The sequence below is a fragment of the Phycodurus eques genome, chromosome 22 (assembly GCF_024500275.1).
Source record: "Phycodurus eques isolate BA_2022a chromosome 22, UOR_Pequ_1.1, whole genome shotgun sequence".
Lineage (NCBI taxonomy): Eukaryota > Metazoa > Chordata > Actinopteri > Syngnathiformes > Syngnathidae > Phycodurus > Phycodurus eques.
The window spans coordinates 10098661-10120921 of NC_084546.1; the positions used below are offsets into that span (position 1 = coordinate 10098661).

A 22261-nucleotide genomic window follows, 5' to 3' on the forward strand; every position below is an offset into this window, starting at 1 on the left:
AAAGCTCTTTTCCCCCCACCCCTTTTTTTTTAACCTATAAGTGGAGCGAAGAGGTTCCAAATAATGAGATGAAATTTGACCGTTGGTGCTGACTTCCCACCATTGTAAATACTAGTCTTAAGTGTTTTATTGTTAACGTTAGTTTTGTTTTGGTGGGTCCTGTAGTGTAGTAGTATTTGAGTATATTTTACTTAGGTTCTTGTTTCGCATCGTTTTTTTGGGTACCCTGAGTTAAGTTAGCCCTTTGTGTAGTGAGTCCTACAATTAGTTCATTGGGAGTTACTCGAGTAAATGTCACGATTCAACTTTTTGTCAAAATGTTGTCCGTTGTTGTGTTTCCACAGATGGTAAAGCCCTGGCTTCATCCGCACGCCTTCAGATGACAACTGTTATTAATTATAATCACGGGGGTCAAACTTATTTTTGTCAGGGGCCGCATCGTAGTTATAGTTTCCCCTCAAAGGGTTGTTATGACTGAAACCGTATGCACCACATATTTGCCTCATATTACTAAAGATACACAAGTTGATGGATAAGTAGTTTTGAAATCAAAGCTAAAGAAATTTGTTCAATGTTGTTCCATTTATTTTAAAAGCGGGATTGGTACAAAAAAAATGCTCGTTCGAGCGCAACGTAATTAAAAGTGAAGACAATTTGCGAGTTTGGTATTGTTGCAAGAAACATGAATTAGACATGTTTTCGCGGGCTGGATGTGGGCCCCGTGCCTCAACTTTGACACCTGCAACTTAGCTTCCATACTAGCCAAAACTAACAACAGAAAGAAAAGGTTCAAATGCACAATCTTCGCCCGAACTGTGAGTCTGGGGCGGATTTGCTACAAAGTCTGATTTTTGTCAGTTGTCACGAGGTGAAAGCAAAAGACAAATATTCCATTTTGAACCCAAGGACGAGTTCTGACAGTAACCCCTCCAAGACTCCAGGTGGCAGCAAACTTCCAGAGGCACTCATAAATGAAGCCGTAAAGTGAGTGTGTTAGTTTACGTCCTCGAACTACTGCTTACCGGCAGCGTTTAGTTTGTTTAAAAGCTTGATGGAATTTTAACTAGCTACCATGTTGCCTCCTCTATTAATTCACTACCGCTTGCTGATATAGTCAGTAGTAGTCCTCGCCCTTGAAGAAATACTTGTTTTGGTTTAGTTTAGTCGCATAGTGTCAAATTCTATCACTGCCTTGGCGACAATTAATGCACGTCCACAACGGCCTTCAGAATTAAATGAGTAGTAGTTAATGGTATTTGCATGTACTGCAGTTTTTAGAGGGACCCGTGGAGTCGAGGCATGGATCCCAACCGGATAATTCAGGCTCTGAGAGGAACCATCGATCCTAACCTCAGAAGAGCGGCCGAAGATGAACTCAATCAGGTGGGCGCTGACGGTGGTTGTTTCGTTGTAATTATTGTGAGATGTAGCCGACTGTTGTTTTAGAAACCCTAGCCCACATTTGCCAGACGCTGTGCCGCTTAGCTCTAATTATCTGCCGGATGTAAAGCAGTGTTATCCACTTAAAAACAAACCAAAAAAAAAAAAAAAAAAACATAATTAAATAATACAGTAATGCAGTTAAAATAATTAAAAGTTTAATGCTAATCTAATTCATTATTGGTATAGGTAAGACGAGGTTATACCATTGCTAACCATATTTTTCATATGAAAAGGTTATGAAAAAGCCCATTCTATATGATGTTTATTACTAGTATAATAATTCTTATATTGAAGTCGAATTATATATCAAGCAATCTAATAGTATACTATGCATAATTATATATGTATAAATATGGTTACTAGATAAGAAATTGCATTGCATGTAGTATTTTGCACATTGTATATATTTTGTCTTATGGCAGTCGTGTGTTATGATGAAATATTGTTGAGATATTGATAATGGAACGGAGATTAAAGAGGTACGAACAGATAAGTTTATACTTCTTCCGACTGCCTTTTGAATGTAATTTATTACCAATATTTGGGTTGCATCAGGGATCAACACTGAGCCCCTTCCTGTTTGCAATGGTGATGGATAGGCTGACAGATGAGGTTAGACTGGAATCCCCGTGGACCATGATGGTTGCAGATGACATTGTAATCTGCAGGGAGCAGGTGGAGGAACAGTTAGAAATATGGAGGCATGCACTGGAAAGCAGAGGAATGAAGATTAGCCGAAGTAAGACTGAATATATGTGCATGAATGAGAGGGGGTGTGGGGGAAGAGTGAGGTGCTAGGCAAGAGAGCTAGAGGAAGACCAGAGCGAAGGTTGATGATGTCGTGAGGGAAGACATGAGGGCAGTTGGTGTTCGAGAGGAGGATGCAGGAGATAGGCTTACATTGAAAAGGATGACGCGCTATGGCGACCCCTAAAGGGACAAGCCGAAAGGAAAGGAAGATTTGGGTTGACTACTCTTTTATTTTCTCTATTGTTGTTTTCATTGTTGATTTTTGTTTGACTTGGTTTATCACAAGAGTACTTGTAATAACTGTTTTGTTTTGTACATCAGGGGGAAAAACTCACACACAGAAGAACCACATTTCTTTTAAATTACAGCTGCAAACCAGCTTTGCACATCTTGAAACTGAAGTTTTTGTCCAGCTAAAGCATTTGAGGACAGCAATTTTAAAATTTTACCACAGATTATCATTGTAATCCTTGCATTTCTTTCTAAATCAAATCATCCGTAAGCAGTTTATTTCAATTTTAATTTTTAGAATGTATTTGAAATATTTTTTGTACTGTTTTGTTACCATAGTTTGTTGTTTATGTCTGGTTTAAAGTGTATATATACAGTATAACAGGAGTAGCACGAATATTGTCCTCGTGTCCATTTTAAGCATTTTTGGTTGTTTGGTCTGGTGTGTTTCAGTCCTACAAAATCATCAACTTTGCACCAACTCTACTTCAGATCATTATATCAGAGCAGGTGGAGTTTCCAGTTCGACAGGCAGGTATGGTGTTCCCATTGAATATCAAATTTGTGTTCTTCATACTGTTGTGTTTCACTTCAGTCACTGCTGTTGTCAATTTGATGATTTCTCAGTACTGAAAAATAGGGATGGGCATTTGACAAAAATGTACAAAGCTAGACTATGGTAAAAATTAATCAATTTATATGTTAATTGTTCCCCTCCTGGAAGCTGTCACCTTATCGTGGTGAAGGGGTTTGTGTGTCCCAATGATCCGAGGAGCTAAGTTGTCTGGGGCTTCACGCCCCTGGTTGGGTCACCCATGGCAAACAGGTCCTAGGTGAGGGACCTGGCCGTGCACGGCCCGTAAGGGTAACGTGGGTCCCCCTTCCCATGGGCTCACCACCTGTGGGAGGGGCCATGGGGGTCGGGTGCAGTGCGAGCTGGACTGTGGCCGAAGGCAGGGACCTTGGCAATCCGATCCCCAGCTACAGAAGCTGGCTATAGGGACGTGGAATGTCACCTCTAGCAAGGGAAGGAGCCCGAGCTGGTGTGTGAGGTCAAGAAGTTCCAAATAGATGTAGTCGGACTCGCCTCCACACACAGCTTGGGCTCTGGTACCAGTCCTCTCGAGAGGGGCTGGACTCTCTTCCACTCCGGAGTTGCCCACGGTAAGAGGCGGCGAGCAGGTGTGGGTATACTTGAAATTCACAGCCCTACTTTTATTTAATGAATTAGAAAACACACAGTTGTGCTCCTATGTTTGATTAGCCAGGCATAATTTGTAAGATGGGTACAATTATTTAAAGAAAACACAAAGGACCAGGTAAATCACCTTTAATTTTATTTTAATGGGATTAAAATTAAACAATCAAGCATTTCAGAAAAGTTGTTGTTCAGTCATATTTAAAAAAATAAATAAATAAAATAAATTTTATATATATATATATATATATAAAATATTTCACAAATCCTGCCAAGGTATGTAAACTTATGAGCACAACTGTACATACAGTATATGCAGTCATACATACCCCTGTCATATTGGAATAAAAGTCTAGGCTACACCTGTTTTATAACCACTAGGTGGCGGTGGCATATTAGAATGAAAGTGTACACCTTTCTCTTAACCCCTAGGTGGCGGTGGCATTTTGGAATGAAAGTGTACAGTGTTCACGATGCTCTCTGACCACAGGGCACAAAACTAAATCCCTAGCAATCTGTTATTGTGTTTTCTATATAATCTCTACAATGTAGGAGTACTAAAAGAAATGGACTTTTCTACCAATATATTCAAATTTATTGAGATGTCCCTGTACTGGGGAGCAGGGTGAGTAGTTGCTCATTTGCATGTGACAGGGCAGACCTGCCCCCTCCGCCCAACCTCCCAAAACAAATCATTTTAGCGTTTTCAGCGGCCAGGATGTTACAAGTGAGTTTAAATTTTGCTCCAATTCTTTTCCCTGTATGCATTTTGAAGAATTTGAGAGACATTTTATTAAGCCACGTTTAATTGACAACATCTTGTTCTTCTGCAGGCTACAAGCTAGTTGAGACTGAAGCATTTTTGTTCTTTTTGGAGCTTTGTGTGAAGGTGTGAAACTGTTTATCTGTTTAATTGTTTGTGCATGCCCACAGCGGCTATCTATCTGAAGAACATGATTGGCCAGTATTGGCAGGACAGAGAGCCGTCTCTGGGAAAAGTGGTGTTCCCCTTCAATATTCATGAAAATGACCGCCAGCAGATCAGAAACCACATTGTGGAGGGTGTCATCCGCTGTCCTGAGACCATACGGTACATCTATTGTCACCCTCTAAACTTTAATGCAATTTGTAAACTTTGCTGTCAACTCAGATTTAAAATTTTACAGGTTTGTGTATAGAAATCTCAATGGGCTGCAGACTTGGGATAGTACCTCTGGATTGACAAACCAGGGTGGGAGGGGGATCAGCGCGTGTGTTCCAACTATAGGGGGAGCACACTCCTCAGCTTCCGTGGTAAAGTCTTCGGGGGTGCCGGAGAGGCGGGTCCGTCGGGAAGTTGAGTCTCAGATTCAGGAGGAGCAGTGTGGTGTTTTTGTCCTGGCTGTGGAACAGTGGACCAGCTCTACACCCTTGACACGATTCTGGAACAGGATGTAACCAATCAAAGAAGCACCCACTGACGAACACAGAAACAAACAGAAATGAAAACAAACATTTCTTACCCAAAGTTGTTTTATGTTTAAAAGTGGGTTCACCAGACGGCCCCCCAGAAGTATTTTCCAATGGTAGTCATTTTTGTTTTTGGAGAACATTTTACAAGGTTTCCGGCTGCGGCAACCTTTGGGAACACTCGGGAATCATCGGCGCTTATCCGGAAGGGTTTCTTCTTCTTCGGTTTTGTGAGATCTCGTGTGACTTTGAGATCGATGATACCACAGAATCTTTGTGTGTGTGGTTTGTTGTGTTGAGATTCTCGGAGCACACCTCATACGACTACCAAAACTGTTGAATGTCCGATTTTTTATTTATTTATTTATTTTTAATCTTGTTTTATCTTATCTACAGTATGTTTGGGGTATACTGAAAGAATGACTCTTGTCTCAGTTTACTCACAAATGGACTTACTCAGTGTAAGAGGTGTGGCTGTTTAATTGAACACACTGTTGAGATACTTCCAGGAAACACAGGAACAAAAATCTTAATTAATAAATAATTTTCGTACCAATTAAGTGAAATGAGCTAATCTTCTGATCTATGATGGCTCGCTGTTGATTTTTATTTATTTAGTTAGTTAGTTAGTTAGTTAGTTATTTTCCACCCTGGTGTAAAAGGATGGGCATTTATTTTATTTTGGTTCCCTCATGGGATGAATAAGTTATCTATTATTTCTTTAAGTAGTTGAAACACCAGTGACAAATTGAGGCACAGGTTCTATTAAAGGCACAGCCACTGTTTGCTGCAGTAACTAAAGTCTAGTGTAAAATACCAATGGGTTTAGATCCTGGAAAGCGGGCTATTTGTCAGCTTATATTTGATTAGATCAGTCAAGTATTTGATTAATGTGCCATTCAGTTTATAATTCAAATTAACACCAAACACACAAACCCTATTACTATTGTACTTCTAATCTTCAGCCTGTAATAACTTCCCATGTATGCATTCTATGCAGCGCCCAGCTGACAATGTGTCTTCGGACTATCATCAAACATGACTTCCCAGGACGTTGGACTGCCATAGTGGACAAGTTGAGCTTGTACTTGCAGTCTAACAACAGCGGCAGCTGGTATGGCAGCCTGCTGGCTCTCTACCAACTTGTCAAAACCTACGAGTGAGTAACCTGTTCAGAATTGTCCATTCCAATGAAATATTGTGGAATTACTGTGGTTGTTTCTTGAAACTAATGGATCAAAACACAGTTGCTGCCACTGTTTATGTAGGAAAATGAACAACTCTGCTTGGTTCCAGTTTTCTTTTTATTACAATGTGTTCTGTTTGCATTTCAGGTACCGGAAGGCAGATGAGAGGGAGCCCTTGCTTGCAGCCATGCAAATCTTTCTGCCCAGGATTCAGCAACTCATCATCCAGCTGCTTACCGATGCCACAATCTTCTCTGTCCTCATTCAAAAACAAATCCTTAAAATCTTCCATTCTCTCATACAGGTATATTCATGCCTCTTTCAAGTTTTTTTATTTTTTATTTTATTTTTATTTTTTTTCCTCCCCCCCCCTTCTTGCTTGGTGTGACATCAGCAACAGAACTGGAGACCAAATTTGCTCCATTGCCGGTGTGACTAAAGGAATGTACTATTCTATAAAGTGGCAGTATTTTGTCATATTTTATATATCGTCACTGTCAGGTGGCGCCCCCCCCCCCACCTACAAAATGACAACTTTTCAGGGGGGGGAAAAACACCACCATTTTGCTTCAATTTCCAAACACCGCTCAAGTTGGTATTATACCTTATATTGCTATCATATACTGTTAGTTGCACACTAGCATCAACACAACAGCACCCGAAAATTCTGTTCAATTGCAAAAAATAATAATAACGCAAATGTATTATGCTGTCATAGGTCAAAATGGTATGAACACGCCGCAATGCCGGCGGGTGTTTGCCGTGTTGACAGCCGTGCCCGTCAAAGTCAGCCGCAGTCACACAACGCCACTGACCATACCAAAAAAACCTTTAACTTCACAAACACCCGTGTTATGTCATCTTCGCAAACTCTTTTTCAATATGAGCTGACTAAACCCGTGTATTAGGCAGAAATGAATCTGCGAACAATATCGTTTGTCTACAGTGCTCCAACCTTGAGGAGCTTCATCCTAACAGGGAGCTGTTCTTGTCTATCTAATTAGAAAATATTGTTGATTTATTAATTTATTTATTATTTAAGTTTACAGTTATGAAAGTAATATTATTTTATTTCTAGGAGTTTGTTTCATGTTCAACCATATGTACAGTACTTTGCTACAGCTGTGGTTGTTGTTAAAGGTCCCGTGCTTATATATATATATATATATATATATATATATATATATTTTTTTTTTTTATAATCTTTGTCCTTTTGTCAGGTTTGCTAGGTAACCCCTGACATTTAGTTGGCTTTTTTCAATGGTCGGGGTATGAATGAATGAATGATTTTGTTGCTCCTGCTGCTGTTGATATTAATGCTGATCTTCTTCCTGCAGTACTCGCTGCCTCTCCAGCTGATCAACAATTCAGTGATGACTCAATGGATGGAAATCTTTCGAGCCGTAATGGACCGTGGCGTCCCTTCTGTAAGACTCACGACCCACCCATCGGTCGCTGTTGCTGCGGCCAGATGAGGATGTATCGTGTATATATGAAATCTCACTGCTCCATTGTGTCACTCATTGAGTGTCAGTTCACTGCTTTGGAGTCAAAAAAGTCATATTTCACTGAATTTTTAGGAGACTTTGGAGGTGGATGAAGATGACCGTCCTGAGTTAGCATGGTGGAAGTGTAAAAAATGGGCACTGCGTGTCATTACGAGACTGTTCAAGCGGTGAGCATGGACCTCTTTTTGCAACACCGTGAACAGACACGATTAGGAATTTGCAGAGTTTAAGCATGTACAGCGTCTTGCAGAAAGATTCATGCCGCTTGAACTTTTCCACACTTAGTCATTGTTATAACTTAATTTCATGTAATCCCACATTTCTGAAAGAGAAGCATAACACATTTGCGACTAAACCGTCAAATCTGATAAAGGTCATTTCAACGTTGAGCCAGAGAGGTGAGAGGGACTGGTTGGAGCAAACCATATTTGAGGCAATAAGGGGTGCTGTATTTGTGTTGTTACAAAATTGGAATTACCTTTCAACCAAGTATTGTATGGTTTTACACTTTTTCTTTTTAAGTTGTTTAAAAAGTACAAGGATGGCAGCACCATGCTGTTGGGGTTGATTTTCTTTAGCACGGACAAGGAAACTTTGTTGGTCTAGCACATGAAATCCCAATAAAATTAACTCATATTTGGGTTTATAATAGAACAAAATGTGAGAGTTCAAGGGGTTTGAATACTGTAACCAAGTATTTTTGTGGTTTTTATTCTAATAGTTTTCTTTTTCAGATATGGGAGCCCAGGCAATGTGACAAAAGAGTACTTTGAGTTTGCAGATTTCTTCTTGAAGACCTATGCAGTGGGCTTACAGCAAGTAAGCATTTGTGAACCGGGTATAAAATTGACAGCTGAGAAAAGCAATAGGATTTCTTGCTCTGACTTGTCTGTCTCTGTTGTCACTGTCTGCCCAGGTCTTGTTGAAGGTAGTGGATCAATACAGGCAGAAGGAGTATGTTACTCCTCGTGTTCTCCAGCAGTGTCTCAACTACCTCAACCAGGGACTTTCTCATTCTCTGACGTGGAAACAGATAAAGCCTCACATGCAGGTAACGGGAAGTCATTGTTCGTGGAAGTATTTATTTATCATAAATGTCAAAATATATTTGTGTATCATATTGACTTGACTTTCGACTACCCAAAGAATCACTGTAACGCTTTAGATATAGATGGATATATGCCTTTTGTTTACATATTTGTTTACATATGTATAAATTGCTTGATGGGTTGGTTTTAGCTTGTTTAATAATTTAATTCTTTTTTTGTATGCGACCCTTGGAGGAAAACGTTTAGACACCCCTGATCGAGCACAAAAAGGCATGCAAGCCGATTGGTTGGGTTGAGGTCAGCATTGTTGGCAGGCCACTCCATTCTCGTCAGTATGATTCTGGAGGATGGAGTTTGGTTCCGTTTCAGCAGGCAGAATCTCAATTTATCGCTGAATATAACACGCTCAGGTTCCATTGAAACAAATAAATAGAAATATGACCTTTTTTTTTAAGTGGTTATTTTTATTATTATTATTTATAGATTTTTGTTTACTTTCATCTCTTACAGACGATTTGTCAGGAAGTGATCTTCCCTCTCATGTGTTACAAAGATGAGGACGAGAGGCTGTGGCAGGAAGACCCGTTTGAATACATCCGCATGAAGTTTTGTGAGTGCTTATAGCCTACACGTTTAGATGAATTTTTTGTTATGTCTGTAATTCTTAATTTGTTCTTAACCTGTGCGTATGCTTGTAATGCTTTTCACTAGTTTTAGAACACTAAAACCTTTCTGACTTAATTTATTTCCCCCCTATAGACCTCTATGATGATCATGCCTTTCCAGCCACTGCTGCACAGAGCCTTTTGTGCAATGCTGCACGAAAGAGGAAGGAGGTGAGGAGAAGAATACAATACAGTATTGAGCAACATACCGAATAACACTTGTAGGAACTGACTCTTGGTCTGACTGTAGTAAAGGTTGCCCACCAGAACTCAATTATTAATCCATTATTAATTGTAAAATTGTAATAGTTAAACATTTGAGAGTTTGATGAGTACCATATTTGGTAATAAGATCCTTTATTCACCTCCCACCCCCAAAAAATATTATGAATGTTGTGTACATTTTCCTCATTAAAATCTGGTCCTTTCTGAATTTAGCGTGTTGGTTCTCTTGGTTAAAGAACAATATACTGTGTCTACTTTAAACTTCATTAAGTTGAACCTCAGTTTCCAAATGACATGGTGTACGAACAATTGGGTTTACAAATGAAAAAAAAATCCCTTGGTTCACGTATTATTTTAGGTTCAAGAGCAGCTTTGAAATAGTTGTGGAAGGTTGAGTTGTGATTTTTCACGCGCCACATAAACATACTGCCTACGTGTGCCACACATTGCAGCTCTTTTTTTTTAATTTTTTTTTTTATTTTTTTTTTTTTTGCTCTAAATTATACCTCAGTATGCCTCCAAAGAAAGTAAAAACTGCTAGTGTTATTTGCAAGCCTGAACATATTACTGTTGGGAAAGGGAAAAAAAAAAAAAAAAAAGCAATAATAGCAAAAGATGAGTGGTGTTTGTGTTTGAGATGTCGATGCACATTGTGGTTGGTCGAAGTCTACCCTCTGTACTTTTGTAATAATTATGAACATTATAAAATTGTATGTCCCAGTGATCCTAGGAGGTAAGTTGTCTGGAGCATCTGGTTTGCAAACGGAGTCACGGAATGGATTAAATTCATAAACAGAGGTTCCCCTGCACTTTTCTCTTCCAAGGTTCTGCCTCAAATGATGGAGTTCTGCCATCAGATACTTATAGATCCCATGTCTGACTCCCGAAGGAAAGATGGAGCACTGCACTGCATTGGAGCGCTAGCTGAGCTACTACTGAAGGTATTTATGTTGGATTAGTGCTGTGCAATATTAGTGAACAAATAATCAAAAACGAGACCTCAAGCTGTTCGATGCCAAACCCAGTTGAAGTTTCCTGTCAAATAAAACGTAAAACAACGAGAAACTAGACTGTGCATTTAAAACAACCAAACAATGTTGCCTTATGAATGGCCCGCCATCTTAATGCTAACATGTAAAGGAGAATGCCATTGACATTAGAACTCTGTAAGAAATGATTTGAACACAAACAGTGTAGCAACACATGTTGACAGATAAAATAATAATACTCACAGGCATATATTCTTTATCCGCTTTGAAAAATTACGAATGGTACTGCATCTTAATGAGTCACTTAACAGCAGTAGTAGAAGTAGAAGGTGGGCCAAGGCGGTCGCACCAGAAGGAGCAGCACAATGAATTGAATTGCAGCATTAAACCATGATGCACAGTGTTTAATTTTTTACATTGTATTTAATAATGTTGTCACTCTGGTATGAAGTACAGTATTATAGAGTGCTATTTTTCCATATTAAAATGTATTTATTTTTTTGGTTGGGGGGGGGGGGGGTGCTGGAACAGATTGGCATTTCCATTCATTTTAATGGGCGAAGTTGATTTGAGACAAGTGTTTTGAGTTAAGAGCGTGGTCACAGAACAGATTGAACTATAAATAAAAATCTACCGTACGATATAACCCTCTATCAATGTTATTTTGATTAAAACTTGTTGGCAACTCAAAGATAAAAAAAATTTCACCACTAAAAACATGGCATGAACAGCTGTCGGGAGGCAGCGTGAAGTTCTAATAAAGCACTAACGGTACATCAAAATCCAAAGTGAGGAAAAGAAAGAAACGGTACATGGCTCAAAATTTGTGTTTTGGGGACTTTGTAACAAGGTAGCAGGTACTAGGAAAAGTATTGCAATATGTCTTGGTAAAAAATGATAGGATACCACATAGATTTTTTTATTTTTATTTTTTCTTGCTGCAGGTTGCTCGCAGTGTGCCTGCGACCACAGCACTCTCAGACTCATTAATCATCTCATACATTTGGTCAGTCAAATTGCAAACCAAATTGCTTGAGGATGCAGAGAACATGACCAGAAAGCCACGGTTTTAAAAGACAAGTCACAGTTGTATTCAATCGATTCACAAATACCAAATGCAAGTAAAGAGCAACGTCTAGCATGATATGCGACATCTACAGTACTGTAGTTAAAAACATCAACGCGATGAATTCTGGGTTCCCATAATGCTACTCCTGTTATATAAAGACCTTAAAGATTAACACAGTGTTCAAATGGCACGATTTTGTGATTTTAAAAAGATGAAACCAAGAGAAAGCATTTCAAAACCTTTTCCGCCATTAACTTGACTTATAACCTGTACAACTCAAATGGATAACAATTGAACTATTTTAGAGAGGAGAACTAAAAATAAACTGAGATCATCTCTTTGGCATGTCTGCACTGACTGACGTGAGTTTTGAGTCATTGGTTAATTTTGAACATAGCCACATTCCCAATTAAAATAAGATGTACACACATGCAGTCCTTTTTTTCAACACAGGGGTGTGCTCATGAGAGTGAGACCATTGATGAACCTTTTTCAACAGTCTTGTTTTCTTTGGGCTTTGCTATGTGTGGTCTACAGAAGCGGATTTACATGGAGCAGATGGAGTTGATGCTGCAAAACTACGTCTTCCCTTTGCTCAACTCTCGATTGGGTTACTTGCGAGCCAGGGTAAGTTAACTCGTTTTATTTCGAGAGGGGCCTTCAGGGCACTCAAGGTCATAAATCAATACGATAAAAATAACAGAACATAAAGCTATCAAAGTTGTGGTTTAGAAAAACGTGAAGCTTTTTGTGCTGACTCCAATCAAGGGAATTAATATTACATTTGCATCCACACATACAAACATTGACATAATTTCCCATTTTGTTTGTCTTTGTCAACAAGTAATACTGGTGTAGACTGAGGAATAGCGCACGTGTGCAACCTAACAAAATGAATGATCTGAATGCACTTTAGTTCTGTATAAAGTTGTGCTTTTATTCATTGGCGGTTCCACTGTTTTTGCCAGTCATGCTGGGTCCTCCACTGCTTCAGTCAGCTGAGTTTCCATAATGTGATGGCGTTGAGGAATGCCGTGGAGTTGGTCAAGAAGGACCTGGTTGATGACAATGAAATGCCAGTCAAGGTGGAGGCAGCCATTGCTTTACAAATGTTGATCACCCATCAGGAAGAGGGTATGTTGAGGAATGTGAACACAATGCAGTGTTGGGTAGTTTAAAGATGCTTTTTTTGTTGTTGCCAGATTTGCTAGAGCAGGCTACAAAATACCTTTTAATATATTTGGATTGATCAAATCAAGAAATTTTGTAGGATCATGATATCATTTCAATAATGGGGGCCCCCATTATTTTTCTGTAGCAAAGCTGTACATCAGGCCGCACATTCGACCTGTCATGCAACAGCTGCTCCATGTGGTCAAAGAGACAGAGAATGATGATTTGACAAATGTCATTCAGAAGATGATCTGCGAGTACAACGAAGAGGTTGCGGCAATTGCTGTCGACATGACACAGAACCTGGTAGGATGTAGGGACGAAAACTGTCCCGTTTCATTTTTTCAATGCCTTGTGTGTCATCCTCATATCTGTTCTATTTGTTCAATTGTGAGGAAACACGGTGTTTTGTTTGAACTCGTCTAAAAGATCCCAGTGACTTTCTAGCATAATTTTCAGCAGTTTTTTAACAATTGAGTGTATGTGTGTACTTCCCAGGCAGAGATCTTTACCAGGGTTCTTCAGAGTGAGGAGTACGAGGAGAATGAGGACAAGACAGTCATGGCCCTTGGCATCCTCAGCACCATCGACACCATTCTCACGGTCATGGAGGACCACAAGGAGGTTACTCATGCGCGCTACTCGCACATATGCGCACATACTGTTAATCTTGCAAGGCATTTGCTATGCTTCTAAGAGGATGTACGGCAGTGGTGATCGATCATAAATTTACTGGACCTGTCATTTTCCAACTGGGAGACGGAAGAGAAAGCGGCAAGAGGTTTACAAAACGAACGCGAGCCCATACGGCAAGATAGTCAAGCGTGATCTTTTATATTTTGTGGACTCTGCTTTTGACTGCGTCCAACTACCGGTTTGAACCTGCTTTTCAAACACGTTATCTAAAGATGCAAAAGCGGCCATCGCAATTTCTCTCAGGTTTGATAAATGACATTACATGTGCTAAATTCATCTATTTGTATCTTCTCCCAGAACATGCAAAATGAGCTTACATGACAATTCTGCAGACTCATTCCTATGTGCCCAATAAGGAGATTGGCTTCCATCTGTTTGTGTCAACAATCAAGTTAATCATAATAATATACTACATTTTATTTCAAGCACCTTTCATGAACCTTAATAGACACTGAACAATAAAACAATAGTGGTTAGAGGCACAGAGGAGAAATAAAAAAATATGCTCAAAGATTTATACAGTCCTGCTCACCGTTATTGGCACACCTTCATTTTTTATTTATTTATTTTTTATTTTTTTGCATAACCTGTATAATATCTTCAGAAATAAACGGAAATGTACCATACTATTTTCATCCCACTCTCCCTTTGCAATTTGTTCAAGCGCTTGAACATTTTCAAGCTTCTTTACTCCAATGGCAGATTTCAGCTCCCCCCAAAGATTTTTAATAAGATTGAGATCGGAACTCATTGCTGGCCATTTTAAAATCTTTTTTTTTTTTTTTTTTTTCTTTTTTTTCCTCTTCAACCATTCCTGTGTGCATTTGGATGTGTGCTTTGGGTCAAACCAATTTTCTTACACTAGGTAAGACATTTCACTCTAAAAACGCTTGATAATTCTCTGATTTCCTGATGCCTCCAGTACCAGATGCAGAAAAGCAGCCCCACAACATTATGAATCCTCCACCATGCTTAATGTGCAGACATATTTATAGTGCACTATAGTTGATCACTATCGTAGAGTATATAGTAATGATACATATAATTACAGTGCACTATCAATAGGGGAACCAGTCAATCAGTAGTCGCTAAAATTCAAGTTGTTATAGGGGATCAAATAATTTTTTCACTCAATAAAATTCACATCTTATAACTTAAATATTGTGTGTTCATGGTATTCATTTTTGTACTGATAATCTATCTGTCATAAAACCAAAATAAGTATAAACATTGCAGAGGCTTGTACTTTTTGAGCAAATATAAAAATTCAGCATGGAATCAAATAATTAGCTCTCCCACTATTGTCTATCCAAAAGTCCAAAACCAAGTGCATAGATTTCATCCAAGCGCTCGTTGCACAGCAGCATTGCCAAAGACGCCTTTCCGTCGGCAAAATGCATAGGAGTGATGGGCAAAATTACCTTATAAATATTAAATTATATATTTGGATGATTTTTTTTTTTTTTTTTTCTTCTTCTTTTTATCCTCCTCAGATCACTCAACAGCTGGAGGATATTTGTTTGCAGGTGATTGGCCTGGTCTTGCAGAAACCTATCATAGGTATGCCAGGTGTGTCTGTGCAGCATAGTGTTCTGTCGTTTGGCAAACACATTTTTCACTATTTGTTTTCTGTGGTACACATAGAATATGTCGACTAAAAATTTTTTTTTAAAAAGATGAAAGTCGTATTTGTTACAGCCACGTAAAAAAAAAAATCTGGTCATATCTGAACTGAATCCCCAATATTTTGGATTTTATGGAAATTTGCCGCGGCACGTGGGTGACTGGTTAGAGCGTCAGCCTCACGGTTCTGAGGACCGGGGTTCAATCCCCGGCCCCGCCTGTGTGGAGTTTGCATGTTCTCCCCGTGCCTGTGTGGGTTTTCTCCGGGCACTCCGGTTTCCTCCCACATCCCAAAAACATGCATGAATTGGAGACTCTAAATTGCCCGTAGGTGTGAATGTGAGTGCGGATGTTGTTTGTTTGTATGTGCCCTGCGATTGGCTGGCAACCAGTTCAGGGTGTACCCCGCCTCCTGCCAGATGATAGCTGGGATAGGCTCCAGCACGCCCGCGACCGGCTCAGAAAATGGATGGACGGATGGAAATTTGCCATAAATTTAATTTGTAACATTAGACATTACATAACGGATTGGAATGAAAGTACACATTTGTCACCACCACTAGGCACTGGTATACATTTTATACAATGTGAAAGAATGTTTTCATTTTTCCTTATATTGTACCTTGGCTATACCAAAAAGTGAAATTATTAAGATGCATAAAATTCATCTCATTGACAGAATTTTATGAGGAGATCCTGTCTCTGGCATTTGGACTTACATGCCAGGCCATCTCCCCCCAGATGTGGCAGCTGCTGAGCGTCCTGTATGAGGTCTTTCAGCATGACTGCTTTGACTACTTCACTGGTTGGTCTCACGTGACTTGACTGTTGTGGTCAGAAGATTACATACACTCATTTTGGGCATGAGTGTCACGTTAACATTATCTGAACTGCTTCAGTGATTATACTTAATCTGATTTTTTTAAATGTTTTTTTTTTTTTTTCCCCTCTCTCCAGTGGCGTTAACGGTGAAGACAGTTTGAGTGACAAAAAAACACCGCTTGTAAAAGCTTTTTTTTTTTTTTTTTTTTTTTTTTTTTTTTTTTTTTTTTTTTTCTCTCAGTAAACATGTTGCAAAAAAACATTTTGGCATTAAGCTTTTAAAATATGAAACCTTTTATGGATAACAACTGCCAATAATTCCAATACTTATATCAGTAAAATACATTGATTTTCAAAAAGCAATTCAGTGGGACCCGTCTTTACCGTTATTGATCAAATTATATGAAAATACTCAAACCTTAAACAATAGCTTACAATATCTATAGAATTGGAGAAAACAGTCGGCTTGCGCAACACAAAATGAACAGGTTGCAATATTTTTTTACATAGAAACTTTTTTCCCCTCCCCGTAAAATTATCTTACTAATACTGATATATTTGTGGTACAGATATGATGCCACTTTTGCATAACTACGTCACTGTGGATACAGATGTCTTCATCGCCAACCCCAAGAACTTGGAGATCATCTACAGCATGTGCAAAAAGGTAACGTTTTCTAATGCTGCTCTCAGGTCTACACAATCTGAACTGAATAAAACAGTTCCGAGGTTTGGAGCTTAATGTGACCGGTTGGTGAGTTTTTGGTTGTTTTTCCTGTCCCAGGTGCTGACCACAGATTCAGGTGAGGAAGCAGAGTGTCACGCTGCCAAACTGTTGGAGGTGATGATACTGCAGTGCAAAGGCAGAGGGATTGACCAGGTTAGGAAAACAGTCCATGCATCACTTAATTACGCTACATCATAGGGTCAAACTCAAGGCCCGGGGGCCAGATGCGGCCCGCCACATCATATTATGTGACCCGCGAAAGCAAATCATGCTCGTCAACTTCCGTGATTTTTGCTAAAAATCTGTACCCAAATTCCAAATTGTCACAATAATAAACAATAATGGTGAGATATTGCATTTTTCTGTTACCAAACACTTCTTCTACAGTAACTTAAACAATACTTGAGCAAACTATTATCCTTGTCTTCTGATTTCAAAACTAGTTATCCCTCAATGTGTTTTGTAATGGTAATCTGATTTTGGTGATTAAACATTTCACTATTCTATCCTATGAGGGAAATCATAACTACAATGCAGCCTGAAGGGAATATAGAATACTTTATATTCTAATATGTAATTCTAACTAGTTTGGAAGAGGAGGTGTATTGCAGTATAATCAGAAAAGGGGGTAGGAGTTTTATTCCAGGAAACCCCCCCCCCAATCAGGGGGTATTTGGAGACAATAAGAAACAGATGTCAAAGAAGAAAAAGACTGCGGGGAGCCACTATAAACATTGAATGCAAGAGTGGGAGCCGAAGTCTGGAGGGACATCTGGAGCCAGATCAAATGGTCATCATTCTGCAGGACAACGATGACCTCAGATTACGGACCAATCAGACGACAGCGATTCCATACTGGCCCGTTTGAAACATTGTATAAGTCTGGGGTAGAATCCGATAGTTTTAGTTCGACTACTTTGTCTGCTAAGGATAAGATAGTTACGGACCCAGAGCTCTGCAAAATGTATAGACTCCTCTGTCAGGAATAAATTGCTTGGTTTTTATACATTGTTGTGAACGAAGTTCTTTCAAGAAAACGAGCACGCTTGGAACCACGGGAGTAATAGGAGATTTTAAAACACAGGTTCCTTCAGGCCCGAGACAACAATGAGTTTGACACCCCTGTGCTACATAAACGAGTACTTCCACTTTGGCTCTCCTGTGGTTTAAAGCTTGTGTATTCGTATTTCATGTAAAATTGACCTTTGCTAGACTTTCATTGGTGTGTACTTATTTCTTCAACATGAAATGTGTTAGTTTGATGTTTTTCTGTGCGCACAAGTCTCGTGTGTGTGTGTGTGTGTCTGACTGACTATACAGTGGCTTGTACAAAGTAGTCATCCCCCTTGAGCTTTTCCATATTTCGTCACGTTACAACTACAAACGAAAACATTTTTATTGGAATTTTATGTGATCGACCAGCACAATGTGGTTTGGCAAAATGCAAAACATAAAACTGGTTATCTTTAATTTAATTATCTTTTAATATACTCATTATGATTCCTCAAGCAGAAATACATTTTTATTTTTTGTGGGTCTCATTACTGCAGTGTATCCCTCTGTTCGTGGAGGCAGTGCTGGAGCGTTTGACGCGCGGCGTCAAGTCCAACAAGCTTAGGATCACGTGCCTGGAGGTGGCCATCGCTGCTCTTTACTACAGCCCAGCCCTTCTCATGCACACTTTGGACAACACACACTTCTCCCAGAACCCACAGACCATCACTGCCCACTTCATCAACCAGTGGATGAATGACACAGAATTCTTCCTTGGGTGAGAACCACTCTGTTGTGCTTAGATTTATAACACATTCATAATGTACCCTCGCATACGCGCGGTTCGGCACCCGCTGGATTCACGTATTCGCAGATTAAAAAAAAAAAAAAATTTTTCAATTTCATTTCATTTTTCTTTGTTTTTTTTTTTCCATTTTTGGGGGGCAGCGAGGGACACAAACCCCAAAATGTTTATCCGTGGTTTATTACCATTCAAGAATAATTTTTTCCCCCTCCTCAATTTAATTATAATTGCCTCTAATTATCCTCAGATTTTCACTATTTGCGGTCCGGCCTGGTCCCTTTCTTCATGTATTACTTGCATACATATAAATTAATAAAAATAATTAACGAATATGATTTATTATTCTGTATTCCTTCGATTAATGGTTATTGTTGTACCTTTCGGCTCGCTAAAGCGAGTCAATCATGTTTTGTTTGGCACAGTTTTTTTGCAATTTCTTTTACTCTTTAAAGTTGTTTAAAAAAAAAAAAAAATGTACATTATTTTTATAAAGATTTGATTTCATTTTCTATATTATAGCTGTGTTCACCATTTGCACCTTTTGATTCCCTCATAGGCTCCATGACCGTAAGATGTGCATCATTGGCCTGACTGTGCTGATGGAGCTTCCGAGCCGTCCAGCGGCGCTGGAGAGCGTCGCCAGTCAAATCCTCCCTTCTGTGCTGCTCCTCTTCCTGGGCCTCAAGCACCTCTCCGCTTCCCATAACATCAACAAACCTGACCTGCTGGCCAACGCAAGGGCTTTGGATGAAGATCAAAATGGTGAGTTGTGCGCACACGAATGTGCGGAACGGAGAGAAGTTGTAGCCGGCGCTGGAATTCATTGTGGTTATGTACAATGTATTTCGAGTTATTCTCATCTGGTTCTGTGGCTTGGGAATACATGGCAAGAAGTAGTAGTAGTTTTACGTGCATATGACTTTGTTGTTCATCTGCAGAGGAGATTCCCACTGATGAGGATGAAGTGAATGAGAAATGTAGTATTATGCAACAGCAGTCCAGCGTGCCAATGGGCCTGGGAGATGAGAGCAACGATGAAGATGACTACTGGGATGATGATGATGATGATGATGATAGCTTTGAAGGAACGCCTCTGGAAGAGTACAGCACACCCCTTGACTATGACAACGGAGAAGATGAGTATCAGTTCTTTGCATCTGCCCTGCTCAGTAAGTCAACTTTTTTTTCCTCCCCCTCTGCACATTTGTGAACACTGCCTCTGTTTTTTTTTTTTTTTTTATTTTTGTTTATGTGAAGCCCAGCTCAATAAAGTGTCATCACTTTGGTAATACTTCAAAATGTGAATGTCAGGGGTGCAGAATTCAGATACGGCTTGGTACCAGTGTTTGACGGCACCCCTCAGTGACGATCAGAAAGCACAGCTGCAGGAGATTTACAGCGTCTCGCAGCAGAGGAGGAGCACTGCCACCAAGGGCCAGTGGTAAGGAACAACCCTGATGATCCTTTCGGTTCCGCTTGAAAATTAGGTGCTACTTTGTGTTGATCGAGCACATCGGATCTCAATATAAATTGGGAAATGAAAATAAGTTTGTGGTTGTGAGGTGGCAAAATGTGAAACAAGGGGTTTGAATACTTTTTTCAAGGCGGTAAGACTTATGGAGTAAAATATTGTTTGGCCTTCATAGCTATGTCAACTGAAAAGTACTGTCTATTTTTGAAAGTTTGGAGCCACTCCACACTGAAATCCTGTAGCACACATGCGATGTACTTTAATTATTATTATTTTTTTTTGTTCCATGTTAACTAACTTTTTTCGTTTCTTTTTTTTCTTTTAGAGTGCCGAGGAGGGACTGAGGATTCTAAAGAGGAGGATTCGGAGGCTGATTTGACCTGACCTGATCTGAATGCTTTGCAATTTCAGGCAACTTTAGCTCAGCATTCTGTCAGGTTGGCTTTTCTGTCATTTGGGACATTGTGCAATTCATATTGTCCCTACTATAATATCCAACTGGGCATACTGTATTTATATTCCCTTGACATTTAAAAAATAAATAAATAAATAAAAATTTTAAAAAAGTAATAATGATCATTCTTACTGTTAGTAAACTGCAGTGTGTTCCTGTGTGTAGTTATCAAAGAATAAAACAAACACAAATGTGTTTGCATGTAATATAATCTCCTATCGCTGTAGCAAAGGATTTCTGTCATCGGACGGAATTTAGTTGTAAAGATTTTTGTCAGGGTATTGTGTGTAGAAACTGCAGAATTGACAAATTACTGTTTGATATATCGTCTGCAATCTCTGTACCCTGGCAATGGTGTCACAAATAAGAAATGAAAGCTTGGCTTGGATTTTCTTGTGTGCGCTGAAAGGTTTTACTGAAACCATTTTTTTAGAATCATAAAAAAAAAAAAAAAAAAAACGAATTCTCACTGTCTTGTTTTGTTGTTCAATTTTTAATTGTATAAATGGTCACAGAATAATAACACCAAGTGAATTAAAAAAAAAAAAAAAAAACCTGTTGAGTTTGCCTTAATGGTCGTCGTGGTGAAGTGCGGTTGCTATTGCGTTTTGTGAGACCATCATGACGTGAAAGGTAGTGCTGGCAATTGCACTGCAAAAAGTCCAAACTTGACCAAGATTTGTCTTACTTTTCGTCAAAAGTCTCAAAACTAATCTCACTACACTTAAAAGAAGACTCATCACCTAGAAAAGTACTTGAATTGTTCCTTGGGACAGTCAACTCATGAGAAAATGTATGCTTTGTGTTATTAACACCAAAGTTGTTGTTGTTGTTTTGAAATGACTAGCCTTCCAATATGTTGTGCATCTTGGGTAAAAGATGTTTGACTCGATGATCCTGCGTTATTTGTGCCTACGCATGGACTGAGGGTGCTCTAAAATGGATTTGCCGAGTACGAGCAAAAACAAAAGATGAACATGTTGCGAAATCACAGGTTTGTACGCACGATTTAAGCGCAAACCTGTGCGTACACACGATTAGTGAATGAGGCCCATTGTTTTTAAAACATTTTTTTTCTTTTTTTTTTTTTTTTTTTTTTTTAAATACTTGAAATAAGTAGGGGAAAAAAAATTTAGTGGAGTAATTATTGAATTTTTTCCCCCTTCACTCCACAGACAGTTTTTTAGTTAAATTGTTTTTTACGTGATGTCTTATTTTAATTAGTTTTGAAGAGAGTGAAGACATGGTAAGAGCTTTAGTTTCCAGCCAGGTGGCCACTCGCCTTCTCTTAAAAAGTTGCATTCTTAGGTTTCACCGCTAGGTGACAGCCTTGTACTATTTTAATTCATCTCCTGACCTTTAACCTTTAGGTTCTTTGAAGGCTCTTGCCATGAAGAGAGGTCAATTTGTATTTGTGCTTAATTTATACGCATCAAAAGACAACAATATGAAACAATAGTTGTGAAGGTGAGAGAACGTGCTTGCTCTTTTTCCCTCGTGTTTCTGTTAAAGTGGGCATGCAGGCTTGTGGCAGATGATGACCCAATGGGATGTTTTCTGGCAACTGGAGGCTTTTAGCGGATATATTTCACGACTCAAACATCTACTGTAATTATGTAGGCATAAGAAAGCTGCGAGACGACGTTGCGTCCATTTTTCCAGGCCGTAGTGGAGGTGTTTGAGTGACAGTTAAGCGGGACTTGGTGTCTGCCCATAGGATTTGAGAGTGTAGAG

At 39.2% G+C, this 22261-nt stretch overlaps 1 protein-coding gene across 3 annotated transcripts; it reads left to right on the plus strand.

Moving 5' to 3' along the window:
• The first annotated feature begins 998 nt into the window (after nucleotides 1–998).
• ipo8 (importin 8) lies at nucleotides 999–21024 on the plus strand. 3 transcript variants are annotated; one of them, XM_061667867.1, is made up of 25 exons: nucleotides 999–1383; nucleotides 2878–2959; nucleotides 4556–4712; nucleotides 6072–6230; nucleotides 6406–6562; nucleotides 7596–7685; nucleotides 7839–7933; nucleotides 8501–8585; nucleotides 8683–8817; nucleotides 9326–9425; nucleotides 9575–9651; nucleotides 10530–10646; nucleotides 12301–12390; nucleotides 12732–12897; nucleotides 13082–13242; nucleotides 13435–13560; nucleotides 15126–15201; nucleotides 15935–16060; nucleotides 16647–16744; nucleotides 16862–16957; nucleotides 18355–18575; nucleotides 19159–19364; nucleotides 19541–19771; nucleotides 19914–20043; nucleotides 20399–21024. In XM_061667867.1, coding segments are annotated over exons 1-25 (3066 nt in total). In that variant the 5' UTR covers nucleotides 999–1299; the 3' UTR covers nucleotides 20400–21024. The 3 variants fall into 3 exon arrangements, with proteins under 3 accessions (XP_061523851.1, XP_061523852.1, XP_061523853.1); XM_061667868.1 differs by having other exon boundaries at nucleotides 15126–15192; XM_061667869.1 differs by lacking the exons at nucleotides 2878–2959; nucleotides 4556–4712.
• Nucleotides 21025–22261: the final 1237 nt, after the last annotated feature.

Excerpts from the sequence above, each read along its gene's own strand:
- ipo8 (XM_061667867.1), top strand. The coding sequence starts at position 1,300 with ATGGATCCCAACCGGATAATTCAGGCTCTGAGAGGAACCATCGATCCT. Across the intron at positions 1,384-2,877 it reads CCGAAGATGAACTCAATCAG|TCCTACAAAATCATCAACTT; the intron begins GTGGGCGCTGAC and ends GGTGTGTTTCAG. Across the intron at positions 9,426-9,574 it reads ATACATCCGCATGAAGTTTT|ACCTCTATGATGATCATGCC; the intron begins GTGAGTGCTTAT and ends TCCCCCCTATAG.